Genomic DNA, 17,558 nt, shown 5'->3' with positions numbered 1-17,558 from the left:
AAATATACCGGTATATAGTTTTACGCTATGTAGGCGATTACTGAACACGTATCTATTTTAACATTTTATTTAGTTATGCTGTACCATATCTGTTCAGTAAATGCTATTTTTTTAAACTTATTTCATTTATTTATTGTATTATTTTTATAATTTTATTTGAATAAATTTTAAAAGCAACTTTCCAGAGACTGATGAATAATTTTGTGACATTTGATTTCTGAATTTATTTTCATTTACAATTTTAAGGTCTGTCCTAATCTATCTTCCCAACCACTATGTTGTACAGTGAAGAAACCCGCCATTGTGTTTACTCACCTTTCAAACTCTAAAACAATTAAACTGATTGAAACACACAAGCCGTAGGCCTCCTGATACGTTTTCTTATATTAGGTTTCTGAGATTTTCATTAAGAGAACAGCTCTAAGAGTAGATCTTACCGTTGGAGCAAAAACACACATTTTTAGAGTTATGGTGAAAGCAGATTTAAAGACTGTGAGACTCCCATTAAAATGGATGGTCTGCCCAAACCCTACCCAGATCTGCCCATGTGGCTCTCTCCTGCAAACCCCAATTCTTGTTCTAATGGAGTCAAATGTCCCATCAGTGGCGGAACTACCGGGGTCGCAGGGGTCGCGACTGCGACCGGGCCCCGGAGTTCCACCAGTCAGGGGGGGCCCAAGCCAGGGGCCGCCCAAAATCTTTTTCCGTTATTTTTTATTTTTTTTTAATAAGGCAAGCCGGGCCACGGAGCTGGCGACGGCCGCCTAGTGATCAGAGCAGCGTGAGGGGCGAAAGCTCCGCCCCCTCACGCTCAGACTGCAGGAGCACCGGATCGTGTAATGAGAGCAGCATGAGGGGTGAAAGCCCTGCCCCCTCACACAGACTGCTGGAGCTGGAGCACCAGATGTTGTCACTCACTGACATCCAGTTTAAAAATAATACAGCAGTCTGCATCTATCAGGGCCCCAAAGTGGAAGAAGTAGGTAGGTCAGTAAAATCATGTAAAAAAAAAATAAAAAAAAATTGTATGTGTATATATGTCATTAAATTATTATTATTTAATTATTAATTAAATTATAAACATAAAAAGAAATCTGTGTGTGTGTCTGTGGAGGGGGACAAACTGCATAAAGTTTTTTTTTATTATTCTTTTAAAAAATGGAGATTCCTAGATTTCTTTTTATATAGATATATTTGTCTAGACACATATATATACACTGTATATAGACACATGAGTTCAGCTCCCCAGTGTCACCTTTGTCCCCATCCAGCCAGGCACAGGATGGGCTGTTTGGGGACAAAGATGGCAAACCCTACGTGTGTTATCTGGGTGCTGGTCAGGTTCTATGTGGGCAGTGTGGAGGCCAGGGCTGGTTTTGGGGTGTACAACCTGTGATCTATGCCTGTAATTTAGGGGGTTTTATCTATACCTTTAATGCCGTGTTTTTATGTGAATTCTAATTAATCTATACCTGCAATGCTGGGTTTGTGTGTTATTCTGTTGATCTATATCCGCTATGCTATGTTTATGCTATGCTATGTTTATGCTATGCTAATGTCCATACATTATTTATGTATTCAAAGAAAAAGAGGCGCATGTACAAAAGGGGCCCTATGTACATGCGCCCCTTTTTCTTTGATTACGCCCTATGTACATGCAACCCTTTTTCTTTGATTACGCCCTATGTACATGCAACCCTTTTTCTTTGATTACGCCCTATGTACATGCGCCCCTTTTTCTTTGATTACGTCTGGTCTTGAACATCCTGAGGAGTGTTTTGTCGGGTTGCTGCAGTGCATTGCTAGGGGAGTCTTGTTTATTATTTTTACTTTTAATTTTCACTTTTTAATTTGAGCACATATCACGTGATAGGGTGATCTATATTTGTTTTTAAGCCTTATTTATGTATACCTGTAAATACAGGGTTTTTATGTCTTATTCAGTTGATCTATACATGAACGTACTGTTTACATGTGTTGTTTATTTGATCTATACATGAACTACAGGGAGTAAGTAAGAGAGGTATGGTTTAGTGAATGAGGGACAAGGGGACTCTGGGGATGATTACGGGGGAGAGTACCATGGTCAGGGTCAGAAGGAGGGAAGACTGCACCCTAATGTTAGGCAATTTTTTTTTACTTTCTGTGGGAATAAATAGAACTGTGTAATTTTTATTTATCCAGAGATAAAACGCCCTTTCTGAATTTGTAGTCACTTCAGTGGACAAAATATTCTAGGCCCTGAAATCAGTGAGAAGAAAGGTAAAGGTTTTATGTTATTTACTCTATTTCAATCTGCATATTTTATTAAAAATGATTAGTGGCGCTAAATTGTGGCTTCAGATGTAACATGACTTTTTTAGTGTATCGATGTACTCCCAATCCCATCACAAAAGATTCTATCTCATACATCTGCCGAGCTCTGATGTCATACATGGATGGTGAGGAGTTAATATTCTGCCCATTCCCTGCTACTTATTTTGGCCTTTTAACACTTGGTTCCTGGGATTGTAATGTGGTATTCTGTTATTGTAAAAAGTTGAAAAATTTGACAAATATGATTCAATATGTAATTTGTTGGAAAAAAATTGTTGTGTAAAAATCATGGTTTTTTGGGGGTGGGGGGGTCCGTAACAGATTCTCGCACCCGGGCCCTGAGGCTTCTAGTTACGCCCCTGTGTCCCATCAATAAAAAAGAGATAAGGAGAAAAGAACCCTGACCATGAGAGTTAACACAATGTGCAGTTAATATTACGCAGAAGACAAAAAAAGTTATCTGCTCTGAACATGAAAATGATTAAAAATGGAAGAACATAAAGAATGTTTGGCGTAGAAATTTCCTCCAAAAGTCACAGAAGATCATCTAGACGAACCATTATCCGGATGCTGAATTATCACGCTTTTATGTAGTCTGCAAAAATCTCTAGGGGGTTATGTATGAGAACAGTAAAGAGTTTCAGTGTTTCTTCTCAGCTTTTTGCTTGTGGCATTATTTATGCACATGGAACATTGCTTCACTGCATTCTAATCATCTTCAAAATCTACCTTCTACATCACAGGATTAGGATACAGAGGCTTTTCTTTGTCTCGCTAACAAGAAAACAATATCTAAAATAGAAGCTGCTATGGGGAACCGTTTTGTTACTTTCCAAAAAATAAATACAAATGATTTGATGTTAAGTTCTTGTTTCCTGTTTTGATTCTTGACTATGGAATCTTTAGACCGGTTGGCCTACATCAGGAAGATAAAACCACAGCATAATCTCATTTAATGGCAATGTTCTTCTTTCAGTCTATAGTTGGTCAAGCATGGCTGGGCTTTCAATTAGAGAGACACAGCAGGTGGCTAGGTCGCCAAATTTTGATGATAGTGGCTGCAGCTGCTCGGCACAGCACTCATGGCCAGCTTCGGGAAGATAGCTATGATTCTGTATTGTTACTTGGTATTTATGAATCCCCTACCCCTGTACCTTCATATAGGGTGAAACTGTTAGGACAGTATTTTACATTAAAGAGAAATTGCACAGCTTTGACAAAAATAAATCAATTTACCAGAACCCTCAACATTTGGTCCTTTTTTTATGTCAATTTGTATACTTGTGTCTGAAATATTTAGTTTAAAAGTTGCCAAGGTGGCAGAGATTTGTGGCTAAAGGAGGCAAAGCTGGAGTCTAATCGATATCTTGTCTTCAAATTATCTCCCTTCTCTTCACCCCATACTTACAAAGGATAAATGAACCAATCAGCAACAAGAATGGAGGAGAGAAAACCCAAAGAGTAGGAAACATTTTGAAGATTATGAGAACAGGATGTCCACATCTCCGCAGACATAACCTGGCAACTTGTGGTGACATACTCCCCGATCATCCAATTAGGGGAGAGGATGTCACTGTAAGTACCGTCTTTATGCCCTCAGGTGAAACATCAGTACACACACTGCTGATAGTATGAGCTTCTTTTGTGGCAACAATTTAAGCTAACATCAGTTGGAAGTTTTTCTTTGGATAAAGAATCCAATAAATTGTTCTGTGGTTTTAAGGTACTATATGTTCCTCCAATGAGCTTCTGTTGATGCAACAACCCGAGCTAACATCAATTAGATCAATTAGGTTATTTTTCTTATTTTACTAGACACTTGAATTACTTTGGATGAGGAATCAGCAAATGCTGTTGTGTGATTATAAGGTGCTATATGTTGCATTTGCACAGTTAGCATTCATTTAGATGTGCGCACCGGGAGTTGAACTGCTTACATTTTTATTGTGCAATCTTCATTGTTAGCAACAGCTTAGATTTTAGGAGTGTTATTGTGTTGAGCCTCTGGTATGAAACAATATACAAATTCAGGTAATTCAGAATGTTTACAGTTCTATAAAAAAAATTGAACTTGGACAGAGTTTCCTGTAGAATTTGCACGACGCTTAATGCATAACTGCAATACTTTTATTTGCATATTTAAAAGAAGCCTTAAAATGTTTAAATACAGATTTTTGCTAATGAAACCAGCAAGCCATCACACAAATGTAGGCAGCTGCTCAAACAGCAAGAGGTAATAGTATTCTATGTCATTATTGCCATTTTTCTGTTTGATTTTGTCTCTGCATGCCGTCTTATTGCCTGCCTTTTTGACACAAAAAACAGGCCGTAAGCAGAACAGTGTGACTTCTGGAATCAGATAACTACAAGCAGTATATACTATAGTATGGCTTCAGGGCCACGGATACAGACACGGATGGGCAATGGCATCATTCTGGTATTATTTTTTTCATGGATGAGGTAGAACAAAATGCGCATGCCCGGGAACCTTCCAGGTCCGTTTCTTTCTCCAGATAACCCTATGGCATGTAATGAGTTAACACTATTAGATTAAGGATTTCATCCCAAACACATGGTTAGGTCTTAACCCCACGCTAAGGAAATAATATAAACTACCATCGTAGTTGCTTGTCCCACCTGCCAAATCTGTGAAATCCTAATCTTAGCAACAACAGGATTTGGCATTTTAAAGAAACAGCTTTTGTATGAAAACCTTTTTGCTAAAACCAAATCTACAGAAGGTGCTTTTCAAAGGGCTCATTGTGTAAGTTTAAAAAAGGTAATGCGTCTCAGTGAAGGAGGTGGGTGCAGCAACAGAGCTTTCTCTCCTGTGTATTGTCTTACTGATACGTGAGATACACCATCTGCAAGCTACCAGAGACCTAATCTCAAGATCTGACCTACATCACCATCTAGCATAAGGTACAAAATAGACCTTTGTAATTGTGTGAAAAAATGCTAAATATGCAATATATATGAACTCAAAATATGCAATTTGTGTGCACTATGGGGCTGATAATCTTAATTTATACACTTTAAATCCAAAAGGTTAAGCACCCCAGCCCTGGAAGTTCAAATTTCTTTATTAAGCACCCCCTTATCTGCCTGCCTGGGAATTAATGTAGCTTTAAGAAGCGACATGAATACGACGAGACGTGCGCCCCATCGAGATCCCTTGATCTCTCCAGGGATGCGCGTCTAGCAGCAGGATGGACCCGACGGCGGCTCCCGTTGACGGAACGAGCAGGGGGCTGAACGCACGGGTTGCTTCTCGGCACCCCTGCCCGCGGAAGAGACGGGACAATGGAGACGGTAACAGCTTGCCTGTCCCGTAAACACTCATCCATTTATTCACCCATTCAGCCTCCAGCACCCCCTTACAGCTCTTGCAGTTTTCACTGGTCCACAGTTTACCACCATGGCGCCCGCACACTGTGAGAGGAAACTAGGGGGAGCAGGAGTCTTGTTGAAGAGAGATGTGTGCTATTAAATAACACCAGGGACATTTCCTCAAACTGATTCCTGACGTATGAACACACAGCAACTACTGGCCAAAACATGTCAGAACTAGACTTGTGCATTCGTATTTGTAATTTTCTTGTGCAACAGGAATGTTGCATTTTCATTGTTCAAATAACTAATATGGCGGCGGGTAAACGATGGTGAAGAAGCACAACACGAAGAATCTTTGTGTTTGTCTTGGTCTTTGTAAATATCTCCCTAGCTATTCTCCCTGCTCCCTTCCCCCACATACAAGTCACTGTACTTCATTGGTTGATGCCTGAGGAGGACCTTTAAACCCGAAGTCAATGGTCTCCCCAGGCCAAGTTTCAGCGTCAGGGGTTAACGGTCCGTATTAGCGACGCTATTGGTCACCGGCAGGGAGCTCCTCAGGCATCAACCAATGAAGAGCAGCTGTCTCATTGGTTGATACCAGAGGAGACCCCAGCCAGTGACCAATAGAGTCGCTCTTACAGACCTTTAACTCCTGGAGCCGGGGAGGCCAATGGTTTCCCCAGGCCAAGTTTCGGCGTCAGGAGTTAAAGGTCTGTAAGAGCGATAGAGGAACTCTCTGCCGGCGACCTATAGAGTCACTCTTATGAACCTTTAACTCCTGGAGCCAGGAGACCAATGGTCTCCCCAGGCCAAGTTGCTCTGAGGTGTACCTTGCCCTGCCTTTTGCCAGATGGACTAAAATCCCTGTTCCTTCTAAGCCAAGTTGCTCAGAGCCGTTGCCTTAGACTCAGCAACTTGGCCTCGGAGGAATGGCACTTGAGTCCCCCTGGTAAAGGGCTGTAAGAGCAACTCTATTGGTCGCCGCCAAGGGGCTTGCCTGGCATCAACCAATGAACAGCAGTTGCCCTTCATTGGTTGATGCCAGAGAAGGCTCCTACCGGTGACCAATAGAGTCGCTCTTGTGGAGCTGGGAGACCAATGGCCTCACCAGGCCAAGTTTTGGCATCAGGAGTTAAAGCGACTCTGTTGCTCGCGGGCAGGGAGCTCGTCTGGCATCAACCAATGAATGGCAGATGACCTTCATTTGGTTGATGCCAGAGGAGCCACCTGCCAGCAACCAATAGAGTCCCTCTTACTGACCTTTAAAATTTAAATCCTGACACCAAAGCCATTGGTCTCTCCAAGGTGTACCTTTACCCTGCTGTGTACCTGTCTGCGTTTACCTCGTATTAACCCCTGCTAGAAAATCGGCAGAAAACAAAGAGAGCACGAAGAACATACACGAGTATTCGCCCGAAAAGAACACACAAACGGGCAAATATTCGTAGAATACGATGGATTTTTTTCACGATAACAAACACGAAAACAAACATGTCTAGTTAGAACACTGGATCCACCACTATAAAGTAGAGCAGAAGCTTTCCTTGCTAATCATAAAGTTTCCAAATGAGTTTTCCAATCCACAAAATATTTGCTTAACAAGTAATTTCACAAAAAGTACTTGCTGGACTAAAACATGTTTTGTCACCCATAAGACTTTTAAATTACCAGTCAAAAATATACTTTTTAAATAATTCCCAAGTACACGAAAGTTGTATATGAAATAATAGTTTAATAAATTGAGTTATAGGAATAGGAATTTTCTTCACTGTGCCAACACAGTTTGTAGTCAGATTGAACTCGGATAGCTCAGGGCTTCCCTGTGGCTACTATAACTCTAGTGTCACACCGTCTAGCACGGCGTGCTTAAGTAAAATACAGATTAATTTGAGTCTACTCGAAAACTTTTTTTCGTCCTATTCTGCTGTCCTTGTAGCCAAATTAGAGCTGGCAAAGCAGAATCTAGCAACGGACAGGTAACAGCTGTCAAGCCTGGAGTTCCATTATCAGTGAAAGAACTGTATTCTTTGCTTGCACGTTATATATATATACATATATATAATAATTTTACCTGCAAAACAGTTATAAAATATCTGACATTAAATATCTGGAAAAGGGAAATGGCCCAGACCTGGACTGGCCACCTGGCACAGGCAGACTGCTGGCCCACTGCACCCTATACTCACCTGCTGGCTGTGTGGTCTGTTATGTCCTTAAAGCGTCAGGGCCACCTCGTTATCCTTAGTCCGACCCTGGGCACTGGTGATTGATTGATTTGTTGTTCCTCAATATTGTACATTTTTTAAACTAATTCAATTTAGAGCCATAAGAAGCTTGGATTTACAAATGAAGGGGTTCCAGGTTAACACACTGCTAAATAGGGTATTCATTTACTGGCAAGTGATTTAACGTGGGCATAACACGGTGCAAATTTAAATAAAACTCAGAAGATAAACTCTTTGTTTTACCCCATACTTTCATAGAACACAAGAGAGCCTTATAAGTTACATTACTTATAATAATAATTATTATTATTATTATAATAATAGTAAATAATTCTGTCTATTCTACATTGCAACCCTAACCTTTTGCATTTATTCTACCAGGCATTGATTTAAGAGAACAAGGAATTAATTAGTAATCTGGTTGATATATATATATATATATATATATATATATATATATATAATAGCTTTTCTTCTTTAAAATATTGATGTAGTGGGAATTCATTGACTGATGCCATAAAGGCAGATTTACCGATGAATTAGTGCTGCTAAACTTATAGAACCATGCTGGCGTAAGCTTCTGAAATTGGTTATACATCCCATATACTGCTAGTCAACAACATCTAAAATCTACATGTGTTCTGGAAAAAAAGGCCAATATGGGAACCTAATTATCAGTGCCAATGGAGTATTCACATACATGTCATTTACCGACAGTTCTTGGTAAATGACACTAGAGGGAGCAAATCAGTGCCGCAGAAATAGAGACCTCTCCGACATCTACTGTCTTCTTCCGTAGAGGACATTGCATGCTGGACAGGGGGTATAAGGTAGTGCCCCTACTAGGGAATAATGAACTATGGAAAGGTTAAAAGCTGAGGGGGCTTTCATACTTTTGCATAAGAGCATTTTAATGGGGGGAGAAATGTATAATTTGAAATAGAGGCATAGACTTCTACAGCAGCTAAGAACCATTCAGCCCATGCAGTCTACCCATTTTTCCTGTTTGTAAAGACACAAAACTTAAATCAGTCCTTGGTCTCGTCTTAAATTCAGGACAGCTCTATGCCATATACCAAGCATTTTTAAATTCCCTCCCGGTATTAGCCTCTATGACCTCTTATTTAAACGCTACATAAACTGTTGGCGCTATATAAAAGATAATAATAATAATAAATGTAAAACTTCCGGCTGAATCTAGTTCTACTCAACGGTAACTAAGTTCATAGCAGACAATTTTGTGAGAATTGGTGAAATGAGCACAGGGTCAGACGTCTGGAGGTCACAAGGCAAAAATGTTGAGTACAAACCACTGGCCACGGTCCAACCAAGATAGGGAAATTGAGGATGATGATTGTGGTGAGCTTGGTAAGTTTTGTTTTTCACTTATACAAATTCCAAGTGAAGTAACAAGTCACTTCCCTGCCGCCTGTCTGTTTGACTGTTCGGAAAAACAATAATGCATTTGTACCCGTCTAAAGATCACAGCCCTGGGTTGTCTTTTTGTGTTTAGTGAATAAACAGATGGGATGAGATGTTTAAACAAGCAGATATTGGTAACATCCAAGTGCAGTAAGGCTAACCCATGAATGTGAGCGGAGTTGACAGATGCACACGGCCAATATAAACATCACACCATTGGAAATCAATCAAGCCAAATGATGTTTCCCCTCATATCAAAGGGTTCAATGATCGGGATTACATCTGTATCAAAAAGCATTTGATAATCACATCCCTCTAATACTAGAAGAGGAACAAAAATCCATTAACCCATTGAGTACTGGGAAGGCCTTATATAAATATCATGGGTTATACAAATGTCACACATTACTTAGAACAGCCACTTTCTTGGGTGATCAGGACCCCCCACTATGCTGCTGCTCAATGGGCCGGTTACAGTAGAGATCTCCAATCTCCCCAACCAGCCTGTTTTCAGCATGGCCTCCATAGACTGAATTCAATGGTGCTGTGCAACTTAAAGACACAGAGCACCAGAATATGACATCATATAGTGAGTATGGCTGCCACCGATAGGCGGACCAGGGTGATGCCCTTGGTCACCACCAGAGGTAAATACATCTCTGCCTCTATGGTGTTCCTCGGTCTTCATAAACATTTTGGTCCTTCTTTATCTTCTAATTTCACAGATGGAATGGAACAGCTCAGAAGAAACTCACTGTTGTCTAAAATAAACTCAGCTGATAGAACCAAAGCTTCTTTAATGAGATTTGTCGTATAAGCTGTGGAGATGGACAAACTGTCAGGGACGATATAAGTCAAACTCTTTCTCCTTTATGAATTCTAGATAACTGCATTTCCAAACCAATAATATAACCAAATACATAAGGGGATTTAACAAAGTACAGGAGGGAAGTTTATTTCAAAGGAAATGTAAAGGAGGTTACTTTAATGAGAGGGTGGTAGGCAAGTGGATCAGCCTCCAATCAGAGGTAGTAGGGGATATGGGATAGGCAATTAGGCATTTTCTCTTAACATCTCAGCCTCCCAATTTTTTCCAGCCGCAGGAATGTATCGGTACCTAATGCTGAATCCGTATCTCTATGTTTCTGGATCAGAACACAGTCTATCCAAGCGTGTGTTGGGGGATTGGGTTGTGGTATGAGCAATCAAAGTGCCACATTGTAGCTTTTTCAGACCAATAGGAGTTAATGTTTAACCACTTCAATCCCCTATAGACGTACCGGGACGTCCAAATAACGCCCACTAAGAAACCCCTATGGCCGTACCGGTACGTCTAGCCCTTTGTGCAGCGTCAGGGACACATCCCTGCCGCTGCACAGGAGACTAGGCTGTCGTTTGACAGCCTGGACTCCCCCCTGGCAGCAGAAGCCAGCGTCGCTGGCTTTCTGCTGCCCGATCTCCTGTAACAGCTTCCGGCGCGAAGCCGGAAAACTGTTACAAATAGAAATGCCCGATCGCGTGATCGGGCTTTCCCTTCCAGGTAACGTCACTACTGACGTCACCTGGAAGTTCACGGGAGGATCGGGTATCCCTGCAGGGTCTGTCTAGACCCTGCTGTGCTATTCGATCACTCGGATGATGGAGCTGTAACAGTTTCCGGCACGAATGCCGGTAAACTGTTACAGTTGGAAATGCGCGATTGCAACAGTATATCCCGTCCAAGCGAGCGAGGTACGGTGTAAAGTTATATAAACTTTGCGAGAGTGGGACGGGATATACTGTTTCCTTCAGAATCTACGAAGGGAAGGACAGTCACCTTGATCCCCCTGGCTGCCCACAATCTGTGGGTACTAGTGGGAAGTTAGTGTGGGACCTGCTGTCCCCCTATTTGAATAAGGGCTACCACCTCTGGGTGGATAACTTTTATACCAGCCCAGATTTGTTTCATTTTTTATTTTTACAGCAGACCCCGGCATGTGGCACTGTTAAGCCAACCCGCAAGGGTTATCCTAAAAACCTTACATACCCAAAGCAGAGGCGCGGCACTACCAGTGCTCTGCGCAGTCAGGAGCTGTTGGCCCTCAGGTACACTGACAGGAAGGATGTGTATATCCTCTCCACTATACACAACGAGAAGGTGGTGCCTGTCAGTGTACGTGGGGAAGGTGATGCTCAGGGGCTCAAGCCTCAGTGCATCACCGATTACAACAAGAACATGGGACGTGTAGATCTTTCTGACCAGTGTCTGCAGCCGTACCTGGTGCTGCGTAAGACCGAGACCTGGTACAAAAAGGTGGCCATTTACCTCACCCAGGTTGCCATGTACAACACATATGTGTTGTACAAGAAATGTGCCACTGGGAAGATCTACACCTTCCTAGAGTTCCAGCTCAAAATCCTGAGGGATATCCTCTTTGAGCAGCCAATCCCTCATGTGCAGGATGAGAATGTCCTGCGTCTTACCGGCAGGCATTTTCCTTCTACAATCCCCACCACTGGTGCCAAACAGAAGCCTCAGAAAAGATGCAGAGTCTGTTACAAAAAGGGTTTTAGGAAGGACTCCAGGTACCACTGCCCTTCCTGTCCCTCTTTGCCAGGACTCTGCATCGATGAGTGCTTCATGATCTACCACACCAAGGTAGATTATTACATTTCCGTTATACTTTTTTTTTTTTTTTTTTTGTTAGGGTGAGCCACAGGGGGGTATTTTCAATTGGCACAATTCCATAAGTTTTTTCCCTGCAAATTAAAAAAAAACACAAAAAAAAAACCATATGCATAAAAAACCTAACAAGCTGAAGAAACATGCGTTCCAAACATTTCCTCGCACCCACCGCTGCTCATTTCAACTACGCTGACCACATCAGCCATGTTTTCCAGGGCACGTATATTATTTGCTGACCAGCCCATATAAAAAAGCTGCCCTGCAGTATGGAGAATGTATAACTGACTAATTGGTTCTCTTCTGTCAGTCACTTGAGAACTACTCAGCCCTATCCAGAAAGCTCACAGACAACCGGCCAGAGAGCCCTGATATAGGAAATATATCTCTCCATCGCTACAGATATTTCTTTGCTGGTCTGTTTTATACTGTTTGCATATGATCAAGGTTATGACATCATAACCCTGGCATTTATAACACATTGACCATTCAAATGTTTGGTTAGTTGCAAAGAATTTCCCACCTTCAAAGGTGAGCATTTTGTGAGGCGTACCCAATACGGGATTCTGAAACAAAACGATACCAGGTCATGCCATGCTAGGCTGTCAGCATTGTGTAGCTCTCCTGTATCTTGTTGCTGTATTATGCAGCATGGTGTGCGTGCGAGGTACCATACCTCCTAAGTGTCCCTCTTTAGCAAGGACAGTCCCTCTTTGGGCCCTAAGCCCTCCCCTGATGTCCCTCCTTTCTAGGAGCTCAGAATGTTTGCTGGGTATGAGGGCATCACAGGGTTCTACAGCTCTAAAAGCCACATTAATGTGTATAAACACACAAGGAAGTGGCTTTATAAATTAATATGTAAATAAAATACATTCTTCTTCTTCTAAATCCCTTATTCGACCATACAGAAAGTCTTTGTAAAGCTCAACCCACCAGCCACACACCCTAAACAAAAGTGTCCCTCTTTGGCCATTTGAAATGTTGAAAGGTATGATTTTTTTTTTTAGTGACTTTGCAAAGTCCGAGTGTTTGTGGGACATTATTATTATTATTATATAAATAAAAGATAATAATAATGTCCCACAAACACCCAGATTGGGCAAAGTCACTAAAAATAGGTTGACAGCATAGGGTGACCCTGTCACCGGCTAAAAGAACAATACATGAGCAGAGAAGGATAAACCGGCTAGGGAGCCGTTTAAAAAAATACAATAATTATAGATAACTCTAAATGTATTAAAGGGACACTCCAGCCATTAAAGGCTCTTTAATGATTATGACAGCTTTGTGGTTCCTTTAAATTTTGTGGCGTGCCCTTTGCAAATTCAAAAAGTACTTTAAGGTGCACTCTCTCTTTCGCCAGAGACATTAAACTGTCCCTTTAAATTAGTTTATTATAAATGGCGTATTACCTAATCCACTAATTAAAAATACCCACATTTGTTAAGTAGGAAGTTTGCGGACCACTCGAGAGGCAGCAATGAGAAGCCTTTGTGAATTTCAAGGGTATCCAAACAAAAGATCTACAGATTTTAAACTACAACTCCCATGATGCCCAGCAACAGCATGTGAACAGATTTAGGCTACCCAGGGATCCCTGTAGCTGCAGTAACATTCAACAGCCTGGAACTGCATGTTGGCTATTAAGTTATTTGACTAACACATTTTTTTGGACATGGGTTAGAGTCTCAAAGAGGGATTCTTTAATTACCCTCAGAGTACAGAGGGTTAAAAGTAATGTTAAAGCTGCTTAAAAATTAAATATTTCCAACTGCGGCTGCGATTCAATTAAATTTGGATTTTCCTTGTATAAAAAATTAGAAGGGGGGAGGATGGCAGCTGAGCAAAGCTTAGTTTCAATGAAATTGCTCCAAAAATAACAAGACAGAACATGCTTTGCTGTGCAAATTCAGCACATACTGCTTGAAATCTGTCATATTTCTACCAGCAGCTCCGGCAATGAACGTATTTTGCTTTATCTTGGCTGATTATTTGCAAATAAATCACACAAACAAACGCATGCCCTGTTTACTAATATGTGTCGCTGGATTGTTACTTTTTGATACATAATAAGTGAAATGCTTTGGATTTCAGAGTCTGGGTGGTGATTAAAAGGCACCGGCAGGAAATGAGTTAAGAGTTAGCTGTATGTATAAAGGGAGGGGGGGAGGGTTTAGATAAGGAAGTTTGGTTTCAGGAAGCTCTTTTGACAGTAAAAGGTGCACTGGCCCTTTAAATGCACAGGGCTGTAAGAGTGCTCAGCTGGATCTGGAGTGATCAGAGCTGGCTGGAAGAAAAGCAGCTACTCCTTACATTGCATGTTGATCTGCCTGGCACGAAACCCTAACAAAACAACAAAAAAAAACTCCCATCAGGGCAGGCACCCAAAACATGATCCTTCCAACTAGCCAGTCCTTCCCTGTGCCAGGACGAAGCTAGCTTCACAGAGGTGGGAGACAGACCTTCTACTGCTGCCTGGTGAGTTTCTCTTTCTATTGTGTGTCCTGAGCTAATCTATCTGCTGTTTACAACCATTAACACGCTGAATGCCACTGGGTTGTGTTTTTAACTTAATCATGCATTTTTAAAGAGAGAAAAATATTAACCCTTACCCGCCTGTCTCATTGTGCTCTGTTGCTGTGTCAGTAAAGGGTTCTTGTTTTTGTCATTGCGCCATACAGAAAGCAAGTGGTTAAAAATGAAAGGCACAGCCTACTTGCCTCCCTCAGGTGCACATGTCTTCCTTGTGTGACTTGCAGACCAGATCAGGTTTCCTAGCTGCACCTTGCTACACTGTTACTGTGCTGAGTGTTCCTTTGCATCCAACAGGTGGAAGCAAACTCTGCCTGGGAACATATCCCTGGTGTCTCTGATGGATACTTTTTATCTTCCAGGGAGATGGGGAATCAGGTGGAGAAATTGACTCATCTAAGTTACAAAGAGGTCCCTACGGTGGATCCTACTGGTGTGGATAAAGATGATGGACCTAGGATAGGGGTATCCTACATCTTTTCAGCAGACGATGATGATCTGGAGGATACAGGGCATGATCTGGAGAAACAAGGGTCTCTGCAGGAGGAGCTGCAATACGATCACTGCAATGAAGTGGAGTGTTCTGTGTACTACAGAGACGATTGTATTTATGAGAAGGGCTTTGGAGATGGAGATCAGATGAGCACCTATTCTCCGGAGAACCTGTTAAACAAATGCAAGCCTGGGGACCTGGTGGAATTTGTGGCCAAGAACCAGTACCCCCACTGGGTGGTGTATGTGGGTGACTTCCAAGTGGTGCATTTATACAGGTTAGAGATCACCAACGGCTTCATGACAGATGCCAGCCAAGGCAGAAGAGGTAGGATCGTGAATAATCAGTATAAATACAAGCCTTTGAGTCCAGAGATGGTGGTGAGGAATGCTCTGGATCAAGTTGGGGTCAAGGACCAGGAGCTCAGCTGGAGGAACTCTGAGTGCTTTGCTGCATGGTGCAGGTATGGAAAGAGGGAATTCAAGATAGGTGGAGAGATAAGGATAGGGAAACAGCCCTACAGGTTAAAAATTCAGCTGTCTGAGAAGAAGAGTCACACTCTGGAGTTCCAGAGCCTGGAGGACCTCATTATGGAAAGGAGAAGGAATGATCAGATTGGTAAAGCTGCTGTGCTCCAGGAACTCTCCAACCATCTACATGCTGATGAAGAAACCAGAACTGATCACAGTACCAACTGATGGATTAAACCTGAAGGTTGCAAAATTGAGCTGTTATAAGCCCTTTGGGTGGTTTCAGAGCAGTTTTATTCAAATCACATGTGAAAAGAAATCTGATTAGTTTTGCTTTGTTTTAACTCTTTCAGCAGCCCATCCTTTTTCTATTTCATTGTGTTTTTCAGAAGCACTGCAGAGAGTGTCCAACCCCATCCCCTTGGATGGTATCTGTTTATTTCTATTATAAACACCAGTCACCATTTTATGTGTGCACTACTAAATTACTCGCAGAGGTACATTTGGACCGATTTAATTTGTAATGTCCTCTTCTTTATAGGGTGACCAAAGCTCCCTTTAATTGGGGACACATCCTGCATTGACAGTTATTCTAATACAAACATGAAATAGGTCATTTCCAATAAAACCACAATTTAAAAATAATTAACTTTTTACTGATAGATGACTTTTGCATAAATGTCTCTCCCCCCCCCCAACTTTTTAAATATCTTAATAGAGGATTAAGTTTTTTGTGTTTATTAAGAACATACTACTATAACACTGATCAATTTAATTTTAATTTAGAAATATAAATCCGAATTTCAAGTAGCCACTGTATACAATTGTTTTCCTAAAACAATGTATCATCCCCTGGTTACCTGTTTGTGTTCTTTTTGATGGAAAATATTTGTATGCTTTAATTTTTAAGTATAAATTGCTGGGTCTGGAAGGTCTCCACTTTTATAGGGTCATGGTTGCAAAATGTTAAGGAGATGCACTAAGATATTTATGAGAAATGTCTATGTTCTCTTCCACCTTTGTGTCTTTGTTAAACAGTTGCCAGTTCATGTGTGGACACTGTCTGATATGCATTAACCTATTCATTGCCAGGTGGGAGAGCATTTTTTCTTTCTTCCTTTTCTTCAATCCATTACTGAGCCCCTTTGGCAGCCTCCATGCCAAATGCATAGGTTTGGCCAACTAGATAGGGTTCAGGAGAATTCCGAGGCTGTTTATCAAGGCATTACCACTTCTTGCTTATCTATAACAGATAATTAAAACTGCTGTTCCATCTACTCTGCTTAATTTAACAATTTTGTAACTGTATCAGTAGAAGCGTATTTCAGAGTACTATTACGTGGCTAGATATTTCCCAGGAAATAATTGTTCAATCTTGCAAAATTTTGGCTTTCATATTTATTTATTTTTTGCTGGGAACGCTTAATTTTCATGTGACACGCAAGCAGGCACTGCTAAATTGTTGCCATAGAAACTGAAAAAACTTCTCAAAAGAGAAATGATGAAAAAAAAAAAAATTTAGCATGCTAAGAAGTTTTTTTCTAAATGGAACAGAACTCTTTATGGAAGTGCTATGTTTAAGGTGGGTAAGCAGCTGTTGAGCCACACAAACAGGGTGCTAGCTGAGCCGTATGCACCCCAAATAGAAGAAGTCAAACTAGAGAATGAGAACTTTGGCTGAGCTTGGGCTTGTAGTTCTCTCTTCACGAACCCAAGTCAAGCTAGTCATTGTGCTTGAGTCAACAAGGCTGGGCTTCAAGCTGCAGTTCCCATGATACTAAGTTAGTCTTGATAAGAGCTTCTCAGCAATAACCAATTTCAACAAACCTTAAGTTTTGTGAAGTCTTCAGTTCTTCTGGTCACCCAATGCTTGGACCATTTAGGTGTGTGTTGAGAAGAGTAAGTTTACTGGCACCACCATGTATCCCTGCCAAAATGCTGTAAGAAAGGGCTTCTTTAACAACGATTCCGCCAATAGTGCAGGATTTCTAGATCTTCCTTCAAAAATCTATATGTCTGATGGGCTGGATTATTAGAATGAATTGCTAAACGCTGTTAACCTTTTGGGGATGCTGAAAACCTTGGCTTGTTGTTGGCCTCTT

At 41.3% G+C, this 17,558-nt stretch overlaps 1 protein-coding gene across 1 annotated transcript; it reads left to right on the top strand.

The window, feature by feature from the left end:
* Window positions 1-14,859: 14,859 nt before the first annotated feature.
* On the top strand, window positions 14,860-15,684 carry LOC149305681 (protein LRATD2-like). The gene has a single exon (XM_089477291.1). The coding sequence runs from the start codon at window positions 14,860-14,862 to the stop codon at window positions 15,682-15,684; it is 825 nt and encodes a 274-aa protein (XP_089333417.1).
* Window positions 15,685-17,558: the final 1,874 nt, after the last annotated feature.

The sequence above is a fragment of the Sceloporus occidentalis genome, unplaced genomic scaffold (genome assembly GCF_023333645.1).
Source record: "Sceloporus occidentalis isolate IW3139 unplaced genomic scaffold, rSceOcc1.0.p SCAF_11, whole genome shotgun sequence".
Taxonomy (NCBI): domain Eukaryota; kingdom Metazoa; phylum Chordata; class Lepidosauria; order Squamata; family Phrynosomatidae; genus Sceloporus; species Sceloporus occidentalis.
Note: the sequence above shows the minus strand (reverse complement) of the source record. Positions and strands in the feature narration are given on the sequence as shown.

Excerpts from the sequence above, each read along its gene's own strand:
- LOC149305681 (XM_089477291.1), top strand. The coding sequence starts at position 14,860 with ATGGGGAATCAGGTGGAGAAATTGACTCATCTAAGTTACAAAGAGGTC.